This window comes from Coffea arabica, chromosome 5c (genome assembly GCF_036785885.1).
Source record: "Coffea arabica cultivar ET-39 chromosome 5c, Coffea Arabica ET-39 HiFi, whole genome shotgun sequence".
Classification (NCBI taxonomy): Eukaryota; Viridiplantae; Streptophyta; class Magnoliopsida; order Gentianales; family Rubiaceae; genus Coffea; species Coffea arabica.
The window spans coordinates 39,719,369-39,745,315 of NC_092319.1; the positions used below are offsets into that span (position 1 = coordinate 39,719,369).

Sequence of the window (25,947 nt, forward strand, 5' to 3'; positions counted from 1 at the left end):
GTTATTTTGGCACACCTTTTTGTGTGACTTACTTAAGATAATTTTATTGGGGCAGGGTTAGATTGGATGGTAATTAAGGAAGAAGAGATTGTACGTAGGAAGTTCTGAATTCAAGTTCTTCTATTATTAGAAAAAAAAAACAAATATAATATCTTTCGTCAACGAGGCTTTGGTCTAATGGCCAAAATTAAAATCCTAAAACATAGAGGTTCTGGATTCTAATTTCTCTACCCCTCTTGTTTCTTAAATGATAAATCCCACCCTTTTCCTATTAGAAAAACATTTTTGAAAAAAAAAAAAAGGAAAGTCGTTTTAAAAAATAAACTTAAGACAACGGATGCATCAGTTGGGGGAAAGTTGGAGAAAGTTATTATTTTGAATGTGATGGAAAGAAAGGGAAGCAACAAACTTAAGGTCCTTTTTATTTAATTTTTATTTTTCATTTTTGTGTGCAAAATTAAATAGAGGTAAAAATTATTAACCTTAAAATGACCCATTTTTTAACACTTAAGAAGGCTCATGCTGGTGTTTTTTTTGGGGGGGGGGGTGTTTATGTGGACCTTAAAATACTTGTGATCAGTTTATCATGCTACAACGATACACTGGATCAAAATAAATAACTTCAATTCTTCAATTTACTTCATCATCAGATATTTTATCATCCAAAATTCATATATACTCTTTTTTTTCTTTTTTTTTTTAACCCTCCCACCACTTCTTGTACCCTTTCTAGAATTTGAATCTTGAATTTGATAATAAGAAAGACTCTAAGAATCCTTCTCTAACCATCGGACAGTCCCTCAAAGTTAACATAATTATCACAAGAGAAATGTACGTAATTTGAGTTATTACAATTGACTCCCCTTATGTAGGACAAGGTCACAAATTTTAAGGGAAAGGTTCTAATCATTTTCTCTTTAAATGAATTAGATTAATGCAAAATATTAACAACAATCCTTGCTCACTTTCACATGGGTTCATGAATTAGATTAAAGCAACCTAAGAATTAATCAAAGTTAGCATCTGAGATATGGCCCCATCTATAAGGTCCTAGTCAACTGCCCTGCGCCCACTCTCCAGCTCATTACGCCATATTCCTGAGCTGGTATTTGTCGCTGTTCAAGAATTAATGGATTAACACTAATTAGTCGGCTCAACCATTCGTGGCGAAAATTTCTTCACATTGAACCTTAATTAATACATGCCTACAAAGGTCTTTGTTCGACAGTCTACAATCAAGTAAAATAATATCCAAAAAAGTAACAATTCTTGCATAGGCTAATTCATGAAGAAAATATTTATGATAAGTAATTTCATAAACATTTGTAATGGCTTTATCCAAAATGTATATTGCTAATTATAATTAATTTCAAGCACTCTTAAAAAAAAAAAGCTAAACATATAACCTTTTTGAAAATAAGTTCTCCAAGCACACACTTTTTCATCTTTTATTCTCTCAAAAGCAAGTGATATTTGCACTCCAGTCGAGAAGACCTTATTTAGTGAATAAGGTTGAAAATTCAAAAATTAGAGGTCCTCGATTTTAATCCCTTTACCCCTTCTCGTTTTTTAAATCCTATCCCTCTCCTGTTAAAAAAAAATAGAAAGATATTTGCACTCCGAGTTTTCTCGTGTCATGCCAACCTAACTTTTTATATGTGAAGAAAAGTGGAGTGCCAGAGGAGTACTTTAAAGTGAAAATATCATTTCTCTTCTTGAAACTCATCCAATTATAAGTAGATTTAACACAATAGGAATTGGTTTTGACCAAGTGTTCACCGGACTTGTCGGTCCCCTAATAAACGTTGCCTTGATTGCCTGCAACAAATATTTTAAGGTTGTCAAAAGCCAAACGTAATGATTCCAAAATTTTCTCCCATTTTGTCCTCTAATAATTTTGGGATTTAGAAAGGTCCACGAATTGCTTTTTAATGCCCTTTTCTAAGCCATTCCTCTGCACCACAGTGAATCCACCAGCTTTTGGTTTCTCCATCCTCCTGGTACATACTCAAGTTGCATCCTCCTCTTGTTTGATTAACTTCTTTTTCTTATATTTCTGAAGAGTTGTTTGATCAACATAGACCATGTGCTTTAGACAGATACAATTTCTTGCTATTTGATGCTCTTATATGTCCTGAGTTTTGTCAATCCTCTTTAGGTAATTTGATTCCCAGTTTCTGATATGAAGTTTCTAATCAACAATCTGCTGATAACTGTTTCATTAGTCGAACTGCATCTTTCTCTTATATTAGTAACTCTGCTCTTTTTCAGAAAATTGAGATCAATCCCATCTGGAGTTCGCCTGAAGCTTTTGCTTCAAAGCAAGCTATGAAGGAAATGGCTCAAACTAGGAGGCTTAATAAGGAATGTGAAGAGCCAACATTTGGTGTTGGAAGCATTGGCAAAGTAAGAGTTCTTATGATGCAAGAGTTGGATTCCGTGTCTTCTAGACGAAGACCTACCAATGCTACTGTGCCAGTTTCAGTCTACTGTTGTGAGAAAAGAAGAAGATCAGTACAAGTCAAGAAGACTAAATCTGATCAGAGAAACAGCACTAGTACTGGTTGCAAAAGCAGCATTTTAAGCAGTGATACAAGAAGATCATCAGGAATAAGCAGTCGAAAGAAAGTTCATAATCAAAGTCCATCTGCTCAATCCATTCCTATGTTGGAATCAGAAGACATTTCTCTGGAAAGAACTCCAGCCAGAGGCTGTCAAGAGAGGCGAAAAACTCGAATAGTCGAAATTGTGGATCTAAAATGTGGGAATTCTGGGAAAGGATGGTCTTCTCCTATTACTGATCAGCTCAGAAGGCTCAGTTTCTCAAAGCTTTCTGATTGATCTTGCAATAATTTCATCAAAATCTATTCAACTTGTTAAATGGTACCGCAGAGCTGCTGAATGCTCCCGAAAAGCAAGCCATTTGTAATAGATTTAACAAGTCACATTCGCTTTTTGTACATGTCACAAAATTGTAAAAGGGTTTGTCAAGGAATGTCATTTCCAGGACATTTTCATGTAGACAGCTTATACGGATTCTTATTTCAAATAATTGTATCAATGTGCAATACACAAGCTTCTAAATGAGAACTTATGGATGAAAATTGCTGATTGGATGAATATACACACACATATAAATACATATATATTATTAATATTTTCTACACTAACAGTGTATACTCTGTCAATTTTGGATGAATGACAGCTATTTAAATTTTGAATTTGAAATCCAACTGTTGCATATATATCATATATTTAATAATAATAATGTATACACTGTCAGTATATATAAAATTTATCCATATATATATATATGTGTGTGTGTGTGTGTGTGTGTGTGTGGAGTACATATTTTTGGAACTTTTACTGATTTTGTAGACAGTTTACTCTTTTTTTTTTGGGTGTAAATTTTCTATATTTTGTTTAGGCCTACTTGGAAAGTAGATTGCAGCACACTTGTAACTTGACTGGTTTTTTCTTGCTTGGACGGGCAAACATCTCTCTTAGTTAGGCCCATCCTTATTAGGGTACAGAATAAAAGTTGATAAAACTAGCCCAGTCTAGGACCCGTAAAACCCCAACAAAATATCCTAGCTGGGCTCCTCCCCCGTTCCTAGAAGAGGAATAAATTTTCAAGCGTTTAATACTGTACCAATTCGAACCTATAGAACTTTCAAACACGAAAGTGACTGTACCAAATTAAATTTTGAGTTCGCCTGCAAAAATTGACTGAAAATGACGACATGTTAAAGTAATATATATATATAAGCATAGAAATTTCTAAAATTAAGGAGATAAACCATTATTTAGTTTGTATCTGAGCGTATAAATTATATGTTAATTAGGGTATAATTTTTCAGGTATAATTTTATAAGTTAAAAACAAACGCACTAGTTTGTAAAATAACTTGGTGGACTCCGAAAGGCCAATTATCTTAAACAAAATAATTTGAAGAAAATTAAATTAAAAATACTCGTGCATTCTATATTAAAATATGCTGTCGTTGTGGTGGTCCACGTGGTTTTTTCGTTGTGATACGATTTTTTATTCATTATTATTATTATTATTATTATTATTGTTATTAACATTGGCTCTATTGAAACTCGAACTTGACCTCATAGTTTTGGAGATGACTTTAGTATCACTGAGCTAAATCTCTTGGTAAAATGAACGTACTTAGTGAACCACCATGCGTTATTGAGAGATACCCTGCAATGAACACAAAGACTTGACAGCTTAAAGTCGAAATCCTTGGGGGGTTTAAGGCATAGAATCCAATAGAACAAGTAACTAGTCTTCAATATACAATTTATCTTGAAAAAAAAAAACTTTTTTTTCCTTATTTATCATAATATGCCCTGATTCCATAAACAATCCTTCGCTTATAGTAATTTTAAGAAAGGAAAACAATAGAAAATCCATTAGCAAAGCAAATAAAAAATGTCAAGAGTAACGAAAAAGATACAAAAATGAACACTTAATTTTGAAAATAAAAAAATCATTACTAATAAGATCAAGAACTGCATAAAAAAGGGCAATTTACTGTGGAATTTCATTCAATGAAAAACCAACTTATGAATACTTTTTAAAATAATAATATAAATTTTTATACATTTTGCTTCCTTATCCTACTTTCCATCAAGAGCACGTGCACTATCCAAGTTTTGACCCCAAAAAAAAAAAAAAAAAAAAAAAAATCAAGCCCTTGAGCATAAACTGAAGGTGCTTAAATATAGATTGTAAATAGTAGTGGTTTGTTTAGATAGTGAAATTATCCCAAATAATATCTTGCTCACATTAGAAACACATTTCCTAACCCATCTTTTTATATTCCCAATCATCTTTTTATCTCACATACATAACATCATAAAAAGTAATTAAAAAGGGGTTACATGCACAAGTTTGTTTGGATAGTAAAATTATCCCAAATAATATTTCGCTTGCATCATAAACATATTTTCCAACCCATCTTTTTATATTTCTAACCACCTTTTTATTTCACATACATTACATCATAAAATGTGTTACAATAATTATTCCAAATAATATTTCAAATAATACTCTATCCAAACAAATTATAGGAGGGATGGATTCAGTGATACAGGTAGATGAGTGTAAGTGAAATGTTTCGAATTTAAAACTTTTCACTTACATTAAAAAAATGAGAAAAAAAATTGACCAAGTATGAAAGCAACCAGGAATTCCAATATGGTGGCCTAAGATCCAACAACCAAATATGCTAATGCCACAATGAGCAACAAAGGGTCGAAGTCAAAGCACTAGTCTACAAAAATCAAAGTCAAGCATTAGGATCCACAAAAAGTGAAGTCAACCTTATGCAAAATCAGAGAATTGATTACTCACGGGCAAAGAACAGAAAAACAAGCGAAGAGAAAAAGTTCCGGTACTCGGGGCTAAAAGAAACAATCTAGTATTTCCTCGACTACTTTGATAGTCCTATTTTTTTTTCATCTGTCCCAAATTATAGTTTACTTTCTAATTAAAAAATGTAGTTGTCTTTTAATTTCTCTAAAATATTCTTATTTAATATAAATTGTTATTACTATAAACTACTTTATTTAATATAGATTGTTAGTATTGAATATAACATACCCCATTTAATGCATTTAGATTTTCCAAAACATATTCATATATGAAAAGCTAACTTTATTTAATGTAAGGGTATTTTAGAAAAATAGCAATCTAAATTTGTTTTTCCAACAAAATTAACTAATTTTTCTTAAATTGTGTGAAAAAAAACTAAAACTATCAAAATGGGACAAAGGGAGTATTAAAATTAGCAAATATAAGTCAAAAGAATGGTAATTGCCCAAATTATTTAAGTGAGATGTTCCTTGGAAAACAAATACTAGTTCAAAAGAATAACAACTACACAAATTCAAAATGTCAAGAAGTATAATAACGACTATCAAAAACTAATTTTTTCTTGGAGGGGATTGGGGGTGGGGAGGGGAGGAGGAGGGGGGAATACTATAGCGAATAAATGTAAATAATTTGTCTCGTTCTAGATTTATAATTGTTTCTTTCTAGATTTATGCCTTTTTTTAAGTGACAGATCTTAGATCCTAAATCTCTATTTACAATCCCTTCTACCTCGTTACCTAACTTAACCCTCTCTTCTTAAAGTTATGCTAGGTGACCGATAAATAAAAAAAAAAAGAAATTTCCAACTTAATTTGGTTTAGTCGTCCAATCCTCATTAACATGGGATTGGGATTCGCTCTTAAAATTATAATTGGTGATCGGTAAAAAAAATAAGGAAATTTCCAACTTAATTTGGATTAGTCATTTAATCCTCGTCAACTTGGGATTGGGATTGGGTATATGAGGGCTTTTGATATTATGACATGTTACACAAGGAGTTCATTTATAACGGGGCAAAATTGACAATTCACGCTTAACCATTAGATTTGATGCTTTCCGTCCAATTTTCAATTTAGTTGAAACCATGAAAAGCTGTAGTGTAGTTTTTTAAATCAGAGAGAGTTAAATTGAATATTTAACAAACCACAGGAAATTTTCTGGTATTTTACCTTGACAATTTAAATCTTTACTTTACTACTAATTATCGATGTTGTTTACTGCTCCACGTTTGGCTTGTGCATGTATGTTGTTTCAACTTAACATTGTTGTTGTGTATATAATACATTACAACCTTTGTGATTTAATAAATGTAATGATATTATGAAAATAAAATAAATTTGACAAAACATAATGGTCTTAGTATTTGTTTCTCTGAATTTTAAGCTATAAATTAACCTCAAAGTTCAGAAAAGTTTGAAATTTTTTACATTTATGACTTTTAAATTATGTGTTCTAAAGCCTATTGTCTAAAGCAAATGAAATAATACAAACATTGTATTATGATGTTGACGATCTAAATTTGACAAAAAAAATATTTTGAAATAATATAATTATGTGATGTAATACTAATATATGTGTGTGTGTAGTATACAAGAGTCTAAACTGTATTCTACAGTTTGAGTATTTGAATTTAATTCAGGCTATTCTACAATACAATTGAGGGGCGCAATTATAGGGAAAAGATAATCTCATCCAAAATGGTGTCAAATCAAAAAGAAGTTTTGCTTCTTGTGTATTTCTAGAAAAAGAACAAAAGATCTTTCACAACCACTTTTGGAAATTGTACTCTTTAGTGGGTTGTCTTTCACTTCATTATCAACTTGCAAGGACCCATTTGCCCGCCTTAATCATTTGCCAAGAAATAAGTCCTATTTGGATAATAGATTATTTAAGATAATTTTTTGAAAAATATACTGTAACACTTTTTTGATATGATGTATATAAAATAAAAAATATATTAATAATACAAATAAATAAATTTTGATAAATAATTCACTATTTTTTTTAAGGAATAATTCACTGTTCAAGGGACAGATAGTCTTAGACTCTATATTGTACATCAATGTCGAGGCATCCACCATGGTTTTAAGTTTTGTCTCTATTAATTGACCCAAAAGAGACATTTGTTATTCTTCCGTTGTAAATGAAGGGCTTTCATTATGATGCTATGAGGTAGTAAACTAGTAATTCATACATTGATCTTACATATTAATTGTGGATTACCTGTAATCATATAAAAAAGAAAAAGGTAATCCATACATTTATTTCCTGCAATTAGGGTTCATCACGATTCTTTAAGTTGGTAGTTTATCCATTTATTTCTCGTCACATGATATATAAGATACACATTTTCTTTAATCAAAATACCGTTAAACCTTCATATTTTTCGTAGTTTTAAATTATGTCGTCTCAAGTTTATTTACAAATATATGATGCGTTCTACAGCATAAAAGAACGAAAAATGTAGCGCATTCTATATTTCTACTAAGATGTTCATGTCATTTCCAAGGAAAAGTTCAGTTTTGATTTTTGGATTATGTAAAGGAAAAAAATATTAAAGACTTGCTTATTTTATCTTTTTAAACGCAATATCCTTTCAAAATACCTATGAAACATAAAGTAGCCAAAAAAGATTGAGGTTCAAAGTTTGGAAACTAGGGTAATATTCTTCTTCCTCATTTTTTTTTAACAATAAAGTTTATTCTTCTGTTTTATAATAACATTTCATAAAAAAAAATATAAAAAAAGTGTAAAGGTTTGTAGCCTTTAGAAAAAACAAAATACTCTAGACTATGAACAATTAAATGTCAACTTTGCCCTTTATCTTATTTTCTTTTACTCAGACCAAGGCTACAAATATCGCGCTAGTAACTTCTCGGAGAAAATTCCTCAAAGTACAAAAAAAAAAAAAAAAAAAAAAAAACTTCTCTGGGAAAAGACTTTTCATTTAGCTAAGTTCAAGAGTGCATTAAAGCATGCATCTGGTCATTGTACTAAATATATCAGCTTCCATCCCTTTCATGAATTGTAGCCTAACTCCATAAAGTCCTCTCCTTTAATTGGATTCTTTGTTCTACGCTTACCAAAGTTTTCTCCACGATTTAAAGCAGATTCCCATTTTCTGTCATTCGATACATTTTTCCAACTTCTGCATTGTACAGACAAATCCCATTTTGAATTCTCTTTTTCTTCCTTTTAATCTTTACTTTCCAGGTCAAGTCTTCACCCGTAGTAAAAAGCCAAGTTTCAATTTTGCAGACTGCTCGACAAGGATGGTCACGGTGGATGGTTTTCTCTGCTCCATAATAGCAGATGGTTAAAGGGTTGCATCAAATTCACATTTTAAGCAGTCCCTTTTCATTTCTTGCAGTATTTAGCAGAAAGAATAAAATAATTTCAAACTTTAAGAATTATTTCAGTTAGCCTTTTTTCCTTTTGGTGTTATTGTTGTGCTGTTTCAAACATGAAACTGACAGTGCTGATGCTAGTAATCTTTCTGCTATTGGTGCTACTTGACAATTCTGTGGACTGTCAAAGGCCTAGTGTTGTAAAAATTGGTGCAGTTTTTACTTTCAATTCAGTTATTGGCAGAGCTGCAAAGGCTGCCATGGAACTTGCTGTTTCGGATATCAATGCTGATCCTCGAATCCTGAATGGAACCCAATTGAAGTTGATTAAGGAGGATGCTGAATGCAACGTCTTTTTAGGATCCATGAGAGGTACCTATCTAAAGTCTCAATTGCTATTTTTGTTAACACACATATTTTTATCTAATTCTGTCTGGTATGTGTTTGAAATAATTATTTCTTGGTGCTGAATTGTATATCTCCTATGGCTCAAAGATGCGAGGCTACTATTTGACTATGAACTCTGTAGTGATAGTTTTGATTTATTTCTAAGGACATTGGTTGATTTACGAGACTGTTATGTGAAGATTTTTACTGTTGTATTGTATGGATTAGAGCAGGCTTAATCTAATTCAAGTATATGAAAAGAGAAAGGAAATGTAAAGAACCGATGAATGAAACATCTGGCCAGTTTATGCAAATTTTACCCGCCTTTGCAATTCAAATTTGTCCTTGTTTAAGATGCTACGAGTCCTCGCCCTCTCAGAAGGTTGCACAAAGAAGTATATATGATAATTGAATCTCAGTTCCATTTGGATTATGTAAGGTCTTCTACACAGTTGATATGCTCTTTCTATAGTTTGTGGCGAAGCCAGAGTGTGCTCCATATTCTACATGCATCTTTTACATCCTTCAGATCTAATTATTTCTTGAATCTAACTGCTTCTCCCTTTAATAACCTTAAATTAACAAAATTATGATGCCTTTCCAGAATCTACTATGTACAGACTCTGCATGCTTAGTGTGATGGCTATTACCAAATTAATTATTGTCCAAGTGTTGCATCATCCTCACCCTTGACTTCAACTGGTATTTTCTTCCAGATTAAGGTTTTAGCTTATCAATTGATGCCTTTCTTTTAATTTCTTTCTCATTTCATATGTTGCAATTCTTTAAATTGCTATTCTTGTTTCTCCCCAAACTTCAACAACTTACAATTTTTTACTTGAAAGAGAAATATCCTTAAAGAGGGAACAAAAAAAAGGTTACATGCGTTAAGAGTGAGAGGGGAGTGATACTTTCTCTTTTGCTGGCAGTATGTAATCCTGAGAAGCTCACTCATTCCTATAACCTTCCATTTTTCAGTATCACAGATGGAACAAACTTGAGGGATGGCATTTTCTGCTCTTATTACTACATATTTATTGTCTACTATCCCTAGACTTGTTTGAAGTGAAATCGTCTAAACTAAGAAAGCAAAAGTCATGTTATCTTTTATGAAACTTTGCAATCTTGTATTCCATCACCTGACTGCAGTGTGCCTAGCTTGAGGTTATGAGGTATGGCTTCTAGCTATAAGGGGCAAAAACATTATTCAATAAGCGTTCTATACCATCATCTTAAATTGTTGAAAGAATCTGAAGTCGAACATGAATAAGTTTTGATCTGGAGCATACCAATTTAATCCTTTGTTAGTTGAAGATAAAAAATCTTCTGCTTTTTGCTTATAGTTTGTTTTCCTTCTTCAATATTAGGTCTTCAGTATGCAGGTCAGAGTTCTTACTTATAGATTATGCTGTCTTGATTCAATAGCTTCTGTCAGCATTTCAGGTACTTGATAATGAAGTAGTTGCAATTATTGGCCCAGAGTCTTCTCCGATAGCTCATATGATCTCTCAAATTGCTAATGGGCTTCATGTGCCCCTTGTCTCGTATGCTGCCACTGATCCAACTTTATCAGCCTTACAATTTCCTTACTTTCTACGAAGTACACATAGTGACTTTTATCAAATGGAGGCTGTGGCTGATTTTATCAACTTTTATGGATGGAAAGAGGTTATTGCCATCTTTATTGACAATGATTATGGAAGAAATGGGATATCTGTTTTAGGGGATGAGCTCACAGAGAAGATGGCTAAAATTTCTTATAAACTAGCCTTACCATCTCAATTTGATGTGAATTTTATTACTGACGTTCTTAACAATTCCAAGTATTTAGGTCCTCGTGTTTATGTTGTGCACATTAATCCTGACCCAATGTTGAGATTCTTCCACATAGCACAGCAGCTCAACATGATGACTAGTGAATATGTTTGGCTTGCAACTGATTGGCTTTCTTCCACTTTAGATTCACTATCAAAAGACAATCAAGATTTGTTCAGCATTCTTGAAGGTGTAATTGTGTTTCGGCCTCATACTCCTACAACCACCCTGAAGAAAGCCTTTGTGTCTCGGTGGAGGAAACTACAGCAAAGAGATACAGTACATTCAGGATTGAATGTGTATGGACTTTATGCATATGACACAGTATGGGCAGTTGCACATGCAATCGACAAAATTTTAAAACAGCATATCAACATTTCATTTTCTTCCAGCGGCACATTACAAGATGCAAAGACAAATAGGATGCAGCTCGGGAAGTTTAAAGTTTTCAATGGTGGAGAACTTCTGCTCAAAATTTTGTCAGAAACAAACCTCACTGGCTTAACTGGCCAGATTCGATTTAATGCAGATAGGAACATTATCATAACTGGTTATGAGGTTGTCAACATTGTGCGAATGGTAACCCGCGTAGTCAGTTATTGGTCAAACCATACTGGTTTCTCTCTTTTGCCACCTGAATTCCGCAAGGAAAATCAGACCAGCTATTCCCATCCAGATCAAAAGATTGACAATGTTACATGGCCTGGTGGGATGACTAAAAAGCCACGTGGATGGGTGATTGCCAATGGCGGAAGGCCACTCAGAATTGGAATTCCCAAGAGGGCCAGTTTTACAGAGTTTGTAACTGAATTGGACAAAAGCCACAATGTTCAAGGTTATTGCATTAACCTGTTTGATGAGGCACGACAACTAGTTCCATATGATGTTCCTTCCACATTTGTGCCTTTTGGCAATGGTCTTTCCAATCCAAACTATGATGCTTTGGTGAAAATGGTGGCTGATGGTGTAAGTATCACACATGCTTTGCCATTCATTTAATTTATCTAAGATTCTGATATTGTTAGATACACAATTCTTAATCTTTACTCTTCTAGACTTAATACACATTTGGTCAAGCATAAATCCATTATGAATATAGCTACAGAGAACAAGTATCAAAAGAGAACACCAAAGTTGGCTAAAAGTGAAGATTTGTCATAAACAATTGCAATGTGCAGAAAGTTATTTTTGCCAAAGCCTAACTGATATTACTGACATTTCAGTGGCTTATCTTTTGTTTCCATCTTCATTTGACATGTCCAATGTGGAGGGGATCTATTACTCACTCTTTAAGGGCATACTTGGTTCATTCTTTAAAGGTATGTTGCAGGTTTTTGATGCAGCTATTGGGGATATTGCTATTGTGACAAACAGAACGAGGAACGCTGATTTCACTCAGCCCTTTGCTGCTACTGGGCTTGTCATAGTTGTTCCTATTGACAATTCAAAGTCAACTCCTTGGGTCTTTGTCAAACCCTTTGCATTGAAACTTTGGGCTGTCATTGCAATCTCTTTTGTTGTAATAGCAGTTGTTATATGGATACTTGAGCATCGCGTCAATGATGAATTTCGTGGCCCTCCTAAACAACAGCTTAGAACAATGTTCCTGTAAGCCCTTTTTCAGTATTCATTCACTCATTTCACACTTGAGACTTGCACTTTTGATTTCACTAATTTTCATGTGACCATATTGAACTTCTGTTGCTTAAGCAGACAAAACCTGAACCATGTAAGTTCCAGGCACCATTTCACTCTTGATATTGTTTTACTAAATTTTCGTTTACTGAACAGTAATTAACTCTGATCAATTTGTTGATGCAGGTTTAGCTTCTCAACTCTATTCAAGACAAATCGTAAGTACAGTACATCGGTAGTTGTGTTGACATGTTATATGTAAAACTAATACTTGCATGGATCCATATCAGTTAGTGTTTGGTTTGTAAAATGTTCTTTTAGCTAGCATTGTATAGGCTATAGAGATTCTGAACTAGCCTTAAACTAGAGAAGAAAGTGTGTAGGGCATGTTGCTATTTTGCTGAAAGGCTTTTCACATCCTAGTCTCTCTCATATGCTATCTGCAATTTCTTTTACAAAACCTAAAACATATGATCTTCTCTATCAGCATTTCTCTGTGTCTTTGGAATTGCTTGCATTTTCTGTCAAATACAACTAAGTACACGTAGAAATGTTGTGTAACAGTTTATTTTTTTCTAATTTCAGAAGAAAAAACAATAAGCCCGCTGTCACGAATGGTGATGGTGGTCTGGCTCTTCCTCTTGATGGTTGTTACATCAAGTTACACAGCAAGCTTGACATCAATCCTTACAGTCCAGCAGCTTTCATCATCTACTATCACGGGAATTGACAGCTTGATTGCCAGTGATTGGCCTATTGGTTATCAAGTCGGATCATTTGCTTATAGCTATCTAAAGGACAATCTCAACATACGAAAATCAAGACTTGTGTCTCTAGGCTCCCCAGAAGAATATGAGAAAGCCCTCAGGCAAGGGCCAAAATCTGGAGGGGTGGCTGCTATAGTGGACGAGCTTCCGTACATTGAATTGTTTCTTTCCAACCGCACTGATTTTATAATTGTTGGACAGCCATTTACAAAGGGTGGTTGGGGCTTTGTAAGTGGCGACTTTATGATTTCTTGCATGCAAATCTGATTTTATTTGGATAGTTATATCTGAAGCCGAAGAAAAGCAAATTTGTTATGCAGAAATGCAGAACAGTACACAACTCTGGAAAAATGTGGCATCTCATCTAGTTTCTCGGTTCTTCAGTCATGTTATAAGCTTGGAATAATTTAAACATTTTGTCTCAAACTTGTAAAAGCTACGTTTCTTTTCCTGTGGGCATCTTCTGTTTGTTTATCTTACTTATCTTACAATTCAGGCTTTTCAGAAGGACTCCCCCCTTGCAGTGGACATGTCAACAGCAATCCTAAAGCTTGCAGAGAGTGGGAAACTCCAGGAGATCCATCACAAATGGTTCTGTAAGCCAGAATGTCCAGCACAGAGGATACACAACCCTGATCCTAATCAGCTGCATTTAAGAAGCTTTTTGGAACTGTTTATACTATGCGGTGTTTTCAGCCTTGGAGCCCTTTTACTGTTTCTATTCAGAGTTGCTAGGCAATATGCAAGGTACCAGAAGAAGCAGATGGAAACTCCTACTTCTTCAACCACACTCTCATCAAACGTACATTGTTCAAAGGTCCTTCACAACTTCTTTGACTTCATTGATGAGAAGGAAGAGGCAATCAAAAGATACTTCAATCAGCACAACAACTCTCAGTCTCAAGTGAGTTGACAAGCTAAATTCCTACCATCAAGCTTGTAACTTTTTTCAGTTATCCTTTGTTGCAAAGCTAAGTTCCTACCATCAAAAAGAATCCTTAGCCATAGACGGTGTATATATGTACTTTTAGGTTAAAGATTTTCTCTTGTATTCCTTGACACGACCTAGTTAGCTACTTAGTTGTTGAGTCTAGCTTACAGTATAGTTTGTCCTTTCAATGTAACAAATGGAATAGATCTAACAGATCTAACAGGTTGGGACAAGAGTTTACTGCAACAATTTCTCATTGCTGAACTGGTTCACAATGTTCTACGCATAATCCTGCAACCGGTTATGATTCTTCATGTTGTTCAAAAACATGTAGCTTCGTCTGTTTGGACCGTGGTACATTTGATTACATCACAGAAGTATCAAAAAAAAAAATATTACGGTGTTTATTCCAAATAATCTTCTATCCAAGTACGCTATTGGAACCATATGTTTAATGCACCGAGTCAGTCAAACAACTGCCTCTTTAACTCTATTTAATTTGTGGGCCAATACGTATGGGAAAACGGAAGGTGCTGGTCCCTTTTCACTTAATCCAACTGTCCTGGTCCATCTCCTCATGGGCTCACACGCTCAGGTGATGTACAATATTTTAGCCTTTGGTGATGAGAGGGAGAAAGGTCCAAATACATTTTTATAGGAAAAGGATTTCTAATCTATACCCCTACCAACAAAAAAAAAAAAGAAAAAAACAGAGAAAGAGAACAAGTTTTGATTTCATGTTTAGGTGATTATTGAAAAAAAATTTATAAAAAAAAAGTATGGGAGTGTTAAAATGTTGGTCATTGCCCTTTTTTTTTTTTTTTTTTTTTTTGGCTCTTAGCTAGATAATGATGAGATTAAAAAAGTGAAGAAAGGAAAAATTGGTTTTAAATCCAAGACATCCAAGTTTTGAGTCTTAATTGTAGCCACTAACTAAATCAGTCCTCTGCGGCATCATCACCTTGCTTCAAAGCAAAATAAAGGATATTTACAATCAAATCTCCTTGCTGTTATAATTTTCGTCCACTACTTTGTTGATTTGATGGTTTCCAATTTTCAACCTCACCGTTCATATTAAAAGTGGACTAAGGCCTCGTTTGGAGTTAGCACGGTCTACCAAAAAAGGGCTTTTAAGCATTAAAAATCCTTCTTAAGTATTTGGTAACTAATTTCTCGAAACTTAGCGAGTCCAATTTTTGATAATTTAAAAACACTTATGTCAGAAGTACTTTTTTTTATAAACCATAGCAATTTTAAACCAGGCCTAAATCATTTAAAATGTACAAATGCTAATCCTTTTTCACCTTTTCAAATAGATAAATGATGGCATCTATTCTACACGCTTCCAAAAAGACCACATGAAAAAAAATTAGAGATGTTGTGAAATGAATAAAAAGCCAGGACTAAGACTCTACATTTCTACTGGCATCCACAAACAAGAATTTGGTTGACGTGTGAACAACCATTTAATGGTTGAAGGTGCTTAGGTGCACTGGTGCTACTTTCACTTTTTCCTATCTATCCAATGGTCATTTATATGAGTGGATGGCATTTTTCAGAAGACAAAGCATCACTATAGCATTCTTTTTTTTTTTGGACAAGGGTGCATGTAAATATGATTCAAAGAAACCAAAATTATTTTTTGAAAAAAATTCAATTAGGAAATGTTTTTGAAAATCAGTTAAAAATTTCTTTTATCGAAAATAGCCATCAAAATGGAAGCTTTAACATAGTGTACATTTGGTACAATTTGCCGTATATTAGCTGCTAATTTTTTTTAGTGCAACGATAATATTTGTATAATTTACTCTAGCCTAGTGAGGAGGAGCCAACGGAATTTTCTTGTCAGAGAAAATCACAATTAAGTGACAAGATAGAAAGCAAGGGTTGAACCCTTGACTCCTTGACCTCCCACCTCCACCAAAACTTGTTTGGATAATGGCTTTGTTTTTCGTGAACACATTTCCCTATCACTTTTTTACCTCACATACATTAAATCGTTACAGTAATTTTTCAATGAAAAATCTATGAAAAATACAATCCAAACACAACCATGTCTAGGTTGTATCAACGGCCCAAGAGACTGTTGGCGCCATATATGAGCTGGCACATTGCACCCTGTTTATTTCCAAGCAGATGCCTATTCCTTCCCCTTGTTTGGCCCATCTGGTGAATCTGTAAAGTTGATTTGGACAGGTGACAAAATCTTTGCATTTTAAACAAAGCGATGTTACCGTTTTGATAAAAAAAAAAAACAAAAAAAAAAAAAAACAAAGCGAATGCTTGTCTTTAGAGAAAATATCTTCTCCAGAATCAGAGAACAGTCCCAAAACATCCACCCTACATTACAGTTCCATATTTCAGATAGGCCAGTAGAGAATATCTATTTTGTCTCCTTCAATATATATATATATATATATATATATCTTCTTGTCACTTATGCTTTGGTGATTATCCTAAACTAGCCAAAATAATACTGTAGTATTTTCTATAACATGATACGTGTAAAATTAAAAAGTATTTAGAAAATGTATTAATATAATTTTTTTTTGCGAACGGGAAAGTAAAGAATTTCTCTAAAAACTAGCAATCCAAACGAACATGGTTAACACATATGGAGAGATTTTGTGCTACAATCAAAATGAGTTAATTTACAAATTGTTGGGGGGAGAAGTGAAGCTAATTTGCAAAAGGGTTCGTGAAATATCAATAATTTAGTCTCCATTTCTTGAGCACAATAGAAACACTAGTGCTTTTGAGAATTTCCTTTTTTTCAAAATAAGAGAATTTTAATGCTCAGACGAAAGCTGCAATAGTGCCAAGAAACACCTGAAAACCATGCAAGACATAAAACAGACAGGAAGAGATTCCTTTCAAATCAAAGAAATCAATAACAGTTAGCAGTGTGAAACTCCAAAATTTCTGTAAATACAAATGAATCTTTGCAGCTCAAAATCTAATGAGTACCAATTAGAAGTTCCAAAAGAAAGTTTAGATTCAACCAAACCCATCTTAAAGATCCCAAAAAAACCAAAAGAAAAAAAATCCATATTTTAAATAAATCTGTCCTACAAATGTAACAATTAAATGCATATATCTATAGCAACAAGCTTTTTTTTTAAAAAAAGAAAACCGTAATTCAAACTACCTATATTGTTTTTTTTTTTTTTTTTGTGGTCTTATTTGCTTAGTTTATAGGAAGCTCTAAACCTTACAAGGAAGAACAGAAACGAAAAGAACTTTAGGGTCGAATTATGTGTTTCTTTTTTTTTTTTTTTTTTGTCTCAATTTACAGGAATTAAACTTTACAAGGGAAAGGGGAAGGGAAGGTTGGAGTCTGGAAAAATCTTTTGACCAATTAAGTCTTTGCATTGAATGCTGTGGAAGTCTTTGCATTGAATGTTATGAAAAAATAAATTTCTGATGTTACATGTCCTCTAAAGGTAAACTACACGGTAGCAAATGGATTTTGACAAAGTCAATTTGCTCGTGTTTATTGTGGTTTTGATGAAGTTTTGAAGTCCCTTTAACGTCTAAAATTGAACTAATAATTATTCGTTGCCTCTACCCAGTCTTTTTTGTTTTTTCAGCTACAATGGAAAAAAAAAACATTCACGAGAATTGTCTGAACAATACAAAATTTTAGATGGGTAAAAATTATAAATTGGAGTTGCACTTGAATTACAGTGCTACAAAGGCTGCAATGGCGATTGAAACTCGTGATCATATTGGAGATAACAACATCAAAAGTTTGGTTTAAGGGAGGTATTGTTGACATATTTTAAACCGAGCAAAATTTAAAAATTTAGTAGTTTTAGAATTATATTTTTTATTTGATAACTATATTAGGTTTGATGTCAAAGTTGGTTTAGGAAATCTATTGAGTCATGTTTTTATATTATAATTAGAATGTGATTCGTGATTATATATATTTTTTTGTTTAAGCACTTGGAGTCCTAGATTTGTAGATGATGAAAATTAATGAATTGAAGCAAAATATTTTGTTTCCTCCCATGTCTTTTTTAATGTTCATTACTTGTGAGATTTTAATGTTACTTCTCCTGCGTGATTTTATGTGCTAATATGTATATGAAATAAAAAGATGATTGCAAAATGTGTTGATAATGCAAACAAATAAACTTCCCAAAATAATCGACTATCCAAACAAAATGTTTCAAAGAAAAAAGAAAAAAAAATGAGGGAGGTTACAGATAAGAAAACACTAAATTCTTTTAAAATGTTTTGGTCACAGTGTACCCAAAGATGTGACGTGGACAATTAAGATCCTGATTATGTAATTTTTATTCCAATAAGCTGATGTAAACTGTGATTTGTGGCTGCACTAGATTACACCTCTCCTTTGGCTGCGTTCAATAAATATTCCAAGAGTCAATTGTCAATTGCCAATTGCTTATATTCCAAAATAAACAGTAAGAGATCATCCACGTGTTCCATGCAAGAGACAAATGGGACCCATTCTTCATCATCTAACCTAATAATGACATGGCATTATCTTGACCATACATCATGTTCCTCTCATCTTAATTTGGTAATATTCTATTACTATTATGAAACTGACCTAAATCCTAGTGTTAACTACAACCTACTTGTGGAAATAATACACAAGACTTCTAGTAGTATCCCAATCTATTTTACCACATTTTTCAATTTCCCACCTCAAAATTTAACAATAATTAGGTGAGCCCTGAATTTTTTTCTTATTCTATTAGCATTTTGTAAAAATAAAATTTGGAGTCAAGAACAAAAATCAAAATACAAATGTTAAAATGCAATATATCAACTTAATTATTATTTTAAAAGCACAAATTTTTTTTAGCAGAAATGAAGGATTTGAAATTTGAGACTTCTCACTGACGCTCCCTTCTCTCTTAACTATTCCAACTTATGTGATGGCATTACATATGATAAACATTTCCGTTTGATACTTGAATTATAGTATATTATTAGAACAATTACAGGAAAGAATAATTCTTTACTGAGATTGCAAGACTGTTCTCATGTTTTGAGCTCTTCTGAGGGCAACCATCCACTTTATTAACCCATATAAATTAATCCAAGTGACTGCAAGAAAATGGTCATCTTGTCCTAATACCCAAAGTTACTCCCTCAGAAAGAGCCACAAGTACAAGTCTTGGACCATTTTTTAAGTGTTGAAAGTTGCAAATTTTGGATTAAGTTCAGGTAATCTAACTTGTCATCTTCCAACAACTCTCTTCAGGTCTGAATTACTCCAGTTAACAATTGTGTTTAGTATCATGTCTGCAACATTTATCAATTGACTATATTCCAACTTGTGCTGCAATATTTTTTTTAGATGTTCTTCTCATTTTCTTTTGTCTACTGTTACTTATTTATACTGGGTTAAGTTATGAATATTTATACTTGTTGGATGGTAAAATATGTTTTCGTTTACCAAAAACATGTATTAGCAAAGTCGAATACAAAGTGATGTGACGTGAGTATAATCTGATGGGATGAAAAATGTTAAATAACTAATATACGCTATCATTTCTTACAAAAGGGAAAAAAATGAAAGAAAAGAAGAAAATGCTGGTGCGTAATCTAACATGAGTCCATACCATTTTATTTTGGAAGTTTGTGCACATATTCCATGATTATTTTGAACTGTGAGGTGCGAGTTGGTTAGGTTGTTTCAGGTTCAAATTACTGCACTTTCGTTGGACTCTAGTTTTAATGAACCTTCATTTTTCTTGGCCAAATTTGCAGTGAACTTTCCTCTGCTTTGTAATACCTCTGGGGTGTTTGCCTTTTGAGGACCGATACGAGGGTCCTTAATTCTTGGACCTCTATCTTCCAGTTCTTGTCGTGAGGTTCTTTTCCATGCTTCATCTTTGATCAAGTTCTTAAAGCTTAAAAACCCATGTGAGGAATCTTGTATTCTTTTCTGAGTCTGTTGTTTGAGGAGCTTTACTTTCTTGCTCTTCTCATCTGCAGGACCATAATTTCATTGAAGGATTTTTTGTCATCAAATGACTTAAAGAATCAGATATAGGATTCTTGCTTTGTGGGAAATGGAGCTCATTTTTTGTCTGAAGAGAGCATTTCTGGTATGGGTTTCTTGTCTGTGGGTGACCGTGGTGGTGGTTGGTCAAGGTGCAAACGATAGTTCAGCTGCCAGACCAAAGGAGGTGAAAGTTGGAGCTCTGTTTACATTGAATTCATATATTGGAAGATCAGCAAAGCCAGCTATTCTTGCTGCTTTTGATGAGATCAATTCTAACCCAAGCATTCTTAAGGGGACAAAATTGAAGCTCATCTTGCATGATACAAATTGCAGCGAATTCCTTGGAACTGTTGAAGGTAATATTGGAAGGGAAGATGGAAATTCTTGTCTTAACTAGTTTCGTATGGAATTAGACCATAATTTGTTTCTTTTCCACTGCTCTATACTTAAGTTCTAGTTGTTGTTATCAGAAATGAATTTTTTTTTCTTTTTTTTTTGTGACCATATGTACTGGTGAAGTAAAAGAAGGATTCCTGCGGTTGGCTGTTTTAAAGTAATTAGGAATCAGCTTAATAAGTGGAAGTGAGTTGAGTTACATGCACTTTCTTGCTTGTTGCATGTGCATTTTTCATCAATCAGGCTTTAATATTGGCTGTCTAATATTGCTCAGTTGGCAGTTGTCTATTCTTAACTCAAGCTATTCTATCTGAAGGTATTCATAAACAAAACTCCCGAGTCAAAGCAATAGCCTTACTACAAGCATAAATGTTGCTAAATTGCAAGTTGCAGAAATATCATGCATCATGTTTCCTCTTGGATTCTTCTTCTAGCTCGGACAGACCTTCAGTGATCAGATGTCTGACTTATTATCCATTCGTTTAAATTATGAAATCGCAGCTTTGGCAACTTCTTGTACTTGCTTCTTTCATCCGTATCATATAGGGAAAACAGTACAATCACAATTCTTTTGTTGCTTTAAGTTGTTATGTCTCTGCAGCACTGACATTAGAAGTAGAGAATGAGTTATCAGGTTTTCCTATTTCCCCTGGAATGGCTGTGCATGGCAACAAATTATTTGTAGTTTTACAACTCAGAGTTCATAGCTAATTGAATTATCAACTTTTTTACACCTAAAAAATTTGAGATCTTGAATATATTAAGAATGGCGATGAACTAGTTATCTTCATATAAGTTTGAAATGTACTTGGTATGATCAGTATATCTAATGGCTCTGCCTTAATTTTTTTTGAACATCTATGGGTTTCTGAGTAATTGAAAAAGAGGAATCGGAGGAAATGACTGCATCCTCATTTGTATAGCTTTGCAGTTGATAGAGGATGATGTGGTTGCTGCAATTGGTCCACAGTCATCAGGGATTGCCCATGTTATTTCTCATGTTGTGAATGAACTTCATGTACCACTTCTGTCATTTGGAGCAACAGATCCAACTCTTTCTGCTTTGCAGTACCCATACTTCCTACGAACTACCATGAGTGATTATTTCCAGATGTATGCAATTGCTGATATGCTTGAGTATTTTGGATGGAGGGAGATAATTGCCATCTTTGTTGATGATGATTATGGTAGAAACGGGATTTCTGTATTGGGAGATGCACTTGCCAAGAACCGTGCAAAGATTTCTTACAAGGCAGCTTTTACTCCAAATGCTCCCAGAAGTGACATTAAAGATTTATTAGTTGGAGTGAACCTGATGGAGTCACGGGTTTTTGTCGTACATGTGAATCCTGATTCTGGCCTTACAATCTTTTCAGTTGCAAAGACCCTTGGAATGATGAGTGCTGGCTACGTTTGGATTACTACTGATTGGCTTCCTTCTGTTTTAGATTCAATGGATTCAGTTGATTCTGATACAATGGATCTTATACAAGGTGTTGTTTCTCTTCGCCATCATACTCCAGAATCAGATCTCAAAAGAAGCTTTTCATCTAAGTGGAAAAATTTGAAGGATAAGGAAACCCCGAACTTTAATTCTTATGCCTTGTATGCTTATGATTCAGTGTGGTTAATAGCTCGTGCTCTTGATGTTTTCTTCAATGAAGGAGGAAATATCACATTTTCTGAAGATCCCAGCCTGCATGACACTAATGGAAGTGCCCTTTATTTGAATTCCCTGCGTATATTTGATCAAGGGCCGAAGTTTCTCAAGATACTTCTCTCTATGAACTTCACAGGTTTAACAGGTCTGATACAGTTTGATTCAGAGAAGAACTTAATCCGTCCTTCATATGATATTCTTAACATTGGTGGAACTGGTATACGAACAATAGGTTATTGGGCAAATTATTCTCATCTCTCTACTGTTGCACCAGAAATTCTATACACAAAGCCTCCAAATATTTCAGCAAGTAACCAACATCTGTACAGTGTAATATGGCCTGGTGAAATGACAGCAAATCCTAAGGGATGGGTATTCCCAAACAATGGGAAGCCTCTGAGGATTGCAGTTCCCAACCGGGTTACTTTTAAAGAATTTGTTAGCAAAGATAATGGGCCTTCTGGAGCGAAAGGATACTGCATTGATGTATTTGAAGCTGCTATAAACTTGTTGGCTTACCCTGTCCCCCACACATACATTTTATATGGAGATGGCAATAGGAATCCTGAATTCAACAATATTGTTTTTGATGTTTCTCAAAACGTAATTATTCCAGCACCCTTTAATTGGTACCCCCCAAACAACCACGTGCATACATATGCGCGCACGCGCACACGCACGCGCATGCACACACTTTCATCTCCTATTTCAGTAGCAGCAGTACCGTTCGACTTGTAGTTTATATCTAGTGCTGCAAGTTTTTCCTTTTATTGACATTAGTTAACTGGGTTCTGCAGAAATATGATGCAACTGTGGGGGATATAACCATTACTACTAATAGGACAAGGATTGTAGACTTCACACAGCCTTACATGGAATCTGGACTTGTTGTAGTTGCTCCAGTTAGAGAGGTTAAATCTAGTCCATGGTCTTTCCTCAAGCCATTTACTTGGCAAATGTGGTGTGTGACTGCAGCATTTTTTCTATTTGTCGGTGCTGTTGTTTGGATTCTTGAGCATCGGATGAATCCTGAATTTCGTGGTCCACCGAGACAACAACTTATAACGATCTTTTGGTTAGTATCCTGTACTTAGACATACCTCCTAATACACTGGTAGAGCTTGTGCAAGTTGTGTTCTAGATCGTCATCTTCACATTTTCTGCCAAGTACTCCTTTATATTCTCATTAATGTGGGCCTGATCATGAGCCACTTTGCAGGTTTGCTGTTATGTGTAGCACTCAGTGAACAACTCTACAAATTGTTTTCTCTTAGTGTACTTTTGCTATTATGCCATGAAATTCACAAATTCACCTAGCTCAATTTCAAAGAAATATGCTTTTGATAAATGAATGGTTTGTGTTGCAAATTGTCTCAGTAGCTTCCTGATGAATTGGTGGAGATATTAGCTTTTCATCGAGCGTTTCTCTGGCTTTATGGATGCTAATGTACTTTATGGATTTTTTGTTGCAGGTTTAGTTTCTCAACGATGTTTTTTGCACACAGTAAGTAGATAAATACCTATTCAAGTGTTCTTACTTAATTGTGCATTCTTTTGAGTTACTAGTTTTTTTTTTTTTTTGGGGTCTTGGGAAGAGCAGTGGTTGAGCAATCCTAATAGTTTTGTTTGATTGAGCAGGAGAGAACACCGTCAGCACCCTTGGGCGTTTAGTGCTGATCTTGTGGCTCTTTGTTGTCCTAATTATCAATTCAAGCTATACAGCTAGCTTGACTTCAATACTCACAGTTCAGCAGCTGACTTCACGTGTGCAGGGCATCGACAGTTTGATTGCCAGTTCGGATCCTATAGGGATACAAGATGGGTCATTTGCATACAACTATCTCGTTGAAGAACTACACATCGCACAGTCGAGGCTCCGAATCATGAAAACCCAAGATGAGTATGTTGCTGCCCTTCAGAAGGGTCCAAATAATGGTGGCGTTGCAGCTATAGTTGATGAGCTTCCTTATATTGAACTATTCTTAGTCAATACAAAGTGCACGTTCAGGACGGTCGGACAAGAGTTCACGAAAAGTGGATGGGGATTTGTAAGTTAGAAATTCTTATTTCTTGAGGTTATTGTTTGCTTAAGCATGCTGAGAATGTAAATGTGAGACATCTTGGGATAACATACTAAAACTAAAGGCACCTATCCAATGAAGTCTAGTTGTGCGAGCCAAGATTGGTGTCGTTACTTCAATGGATAGATAAACATAAATCGTGTATTCCTAGTATTGTAATTTGAGTATCAGTATCATGCTATTCTAAATTTGCTTCGTCCAGGCATTTCAAAGGGACTCTCCTTTGGCTGTTGATTTGTCCACTGCAATTCTTCAACTATCTGAAAATGGTGATCTCCAAAGAATCCACGATAAATGGTTGTCTAGTGATGCATGCTCTTCACAAACCAATCCTGTTGATGAAAACCGGCTCTCTTTGGACAGCTTCTGGGGCTTGTTCCTTGTCTGTGGTATAGCATGCTCCATCGGTCTTCTTCTGTTTTTCTGGAGGATTTGGCAGCAATACCGTCTAGTCAACAAGGATGACGAGGAAGAGGCAGCTCGGGAACGTGAACTTCCACCGGATGATGGCAGCAGACGATCAACGCAACGTGCCACTAGCTTCAAGAGCATACTTGATATAAAAGAAAAAGAATTCAAGGAAATGCTTAAGCTTAAGCGCAAGAGCAGCGATCAAAAACGAGCTCCCAGCCAAAGCTCAGACGGGCAGCCGATTTCACCATCTTGAAGAGAATTATTCTAGGTTTGGTGTTTTTCCACAATGCACCTTTGCTTTTAGTGTAGAATGCAAACAGTTTGTCCCCATTATTAGTATAAAATACAGCAAGGTATGCTGGAAAATCCAAGCAATGTCAAAGAAGAAAAAAAATTTTACTGCTTAGTAGGAAAAATATGTGGGGAAATTCTGGTGTAGATGTCATGTGTCTTCTGGAAACTACAGATGAATTAGAAAAGATATATTTCCCTTCATTTTTGGGGCCAATTCTTCAAGGAGATTTGAAGGATCTGAGAGTTGTGACAGCCCTTTTAAGCCTCAAGATTTCTTTCCAATCCTCTAGGATGTGATATTAGTCTTTTCGGTGTGGCTTGGAAGTACAAATGATCTGTCTTAGCAGCTTTGATTGAAGCTAGGAGCTGTTACTAAAAATCAGTAAGAGCAGATGAAAAGTGCTTAAAAGCAAGTTTCTTTATTTTCAATGAGCAGGGGAGTTTAAGTGGTCTAGACTGACTGTCTAAGCTGCAGAAAATTCATTGTTCATTTGTTTACAATTTGGAATCTTGGAACTGAAATTGAGAATTGCAGTTAAGGGCTGGATTATTTGTCATTACCAACTTTATTAGCTGACAGCAATTAAAGCCCTAACTCGGGGTCATAAATCGAAGCCACTGATTTTAATTCTTAATTTTTTTTCATTAGAAATAGGTTAAATGCAACTTTCTCATAGACATTAGATCCGTATTATCCATTCAACATGCCAAGCTTTCACATAATTCAGGCATAGGGATTAAGCTAATTTTGTTTACTTGGCAAAGTAAACCGAGATATTAGCGATTGCATCAAATAATTGCCTTGGTTTTAAATTAGAACAAATTGGTTATATTATATAAATCCATTCC

General features: G+C 34.4%; 3 protein-coding genes across 7 annotated transcripts; all 3 read left to right on the top strand.

Annotated features, from left to right (window-relative positions):
- The first annotated feature begins 1,876 nt into the window (after positions 1–1,876).
- LOC113688833 (uncharacterized) lies at positions 1,877–3,021 on the top strand. The gene is made up of 2 exons (XM_027206634.2): positions 1,877–2,000; positions 2,272–3,021. Exons 1-2 carry the CDS (start codon positions 1,932–1,934, stop codon positions 2,839–2,841), a joined length of 639 nt encoding a protein of 212 aa, XP_027062435.1. The 5' UTR covers positions 1,877–1,931; the 3' UTR covers positions 2,842–3,021.
- A 5,340-nt stretch (positions 3,022–8,361) lies between these two features.
- Positions 8,362–14,531, top strand: LOC113723420 (glutamate receptor 3.7). 2 transcript variants are annotated; one of them, XM_072050882.1, is made up of 7 exons: positions 8,362–8,540; positions 8,644–9,104; positions 10,555–11,900; positions 12,265–12,542; positions 12,756–12,787; positions 13,155–13,564; positions 13,833–14,531. In XM_072050882.1, exons 2-7 carry the CDS (start codon positions 8,849–8,851, stop codon positions 14,247–14,249), a joined length of 2,739 nt encoding a protein of 912 aa, XP_071906983.1. In that variant the 5' UTR covers positions 8,362–8,540; positions 8,644–8,848; the 3' UTR covers positions 14,250–14,531. The 2 variants fall into 2 exon arrangements, with proteins under 2 accessions (XP_071906983.1, XP_027102304.2); XM_027246503.2 differs by lacking the exon at positions 8,362–8,540 and having other exon boundaries at positions 8,969–9,104; positions 10,563–11,900.
- Positions 14,532–19,364: 4,833 nt separating this feature from the next.
- LOC113690906 (glutamate receptor 3.4-like) lies at positions 19,365–25,299 on the top strand. Of its 4 annotated transcripts, none has more exons than XM_072050885.1 (8): positions 19,365–19,469; positions 20,016–20,119; positions 20,244–20,609; positions 21,573–22,912; positions 23,107–23,384; positions 23,782–23,813; positions 23,948–24,357; positions 24,593–25,299. In XM_072050885.1, exons 3-8 carry the CDS (start codon positions 20,321–20,323, stop codon positions 25,055–25,057), a joined length of 2,814 nt encoding a protein of 937 aa, XP_071906986.1. In that variant the 5' UTR covers positions 19,365–19,469; positions 20,016–20,119; positions 20,244–20,320; the 3' UTR covers positions 25,058–25,299. The 4 variants fall into 4 exon arrangements, with proteins under 4 accessions (XP_071906986.1, XP_071906984.1, XP_071906985.1 ...); XM_072050883.1 differs by lacking the exon at positions 19,365–19,469 and adding an exon at positions 19,804–19,920; XM_072050884.1 differs by lacking the exon at positions 19,365–19,469 and adding an exon at positions 19,823–19,841.
- The last annotated feature ends 648 nt before the right edge of the window (positions 25,300–25,947 follow it).

Excerpts from the sequence above, each read along its gene's own strand:
- LOC113688833 (XM_027206634.2), top strand. The coding sequence starts at position 1,932 with ATGCCCTTTTCTAAGCCATTCCTCTGCACCACAGTGAATCCACCAGCT. Across the intron at positions 2,001-2,271 it reads TTGGTTTCTCCATCCTCCTG|AAAATTGAGATCAATCCCAT; the intron begins GTACATACTCAA and ends GCTCTTTTTCAG.
- LOC113723420 (XM_072050882.1), top strand. The coding sequence starts at position 8,849 with ATGAAACTGACAGTGCTGATGCTAGTAATCTTTCTGCTATTGGTGCTA. Across the intron at positions 9,105-10,554 it reads CTTTTTAGGATCCATGAGAG|CATTTCAGGTACTTGATAAT; the intron begins GTACCTATCTAA and ends AGCTTCTGTCAG. Across the intron at positions 12,543-12,755 it reads CAGCTTAGAACAATGTTCCT|GTTTAGCTTCTCAACTCTAT; the intron begins GTAAGCCCTTTT and ends TTGTTGATGCAG.
- LOC113690906 (XM_072050885.1), top strand. The coding sequence starts at position 20,321 with ATGGAGCTCATTTTTTGTCTGAAGAGAGCATTTCTGGTATGGGTTTCT. Across the intron at positions 20,610-21,572 it reads ATTCCTTGGAACTGTTGAAG|CTTTGCAGTTGATAGAGGAT; the intron begins GTAATATTGGAA and ends TCATTTGTATAG. Across the intron at positions 24,358-24,592 it reads CGAAAAGTGGATGGGGATTT|GCATTTCAAAGGGACTCTCC; the intron begins GTAAGTTAGAAA and ends TGCTTCGTCCAG.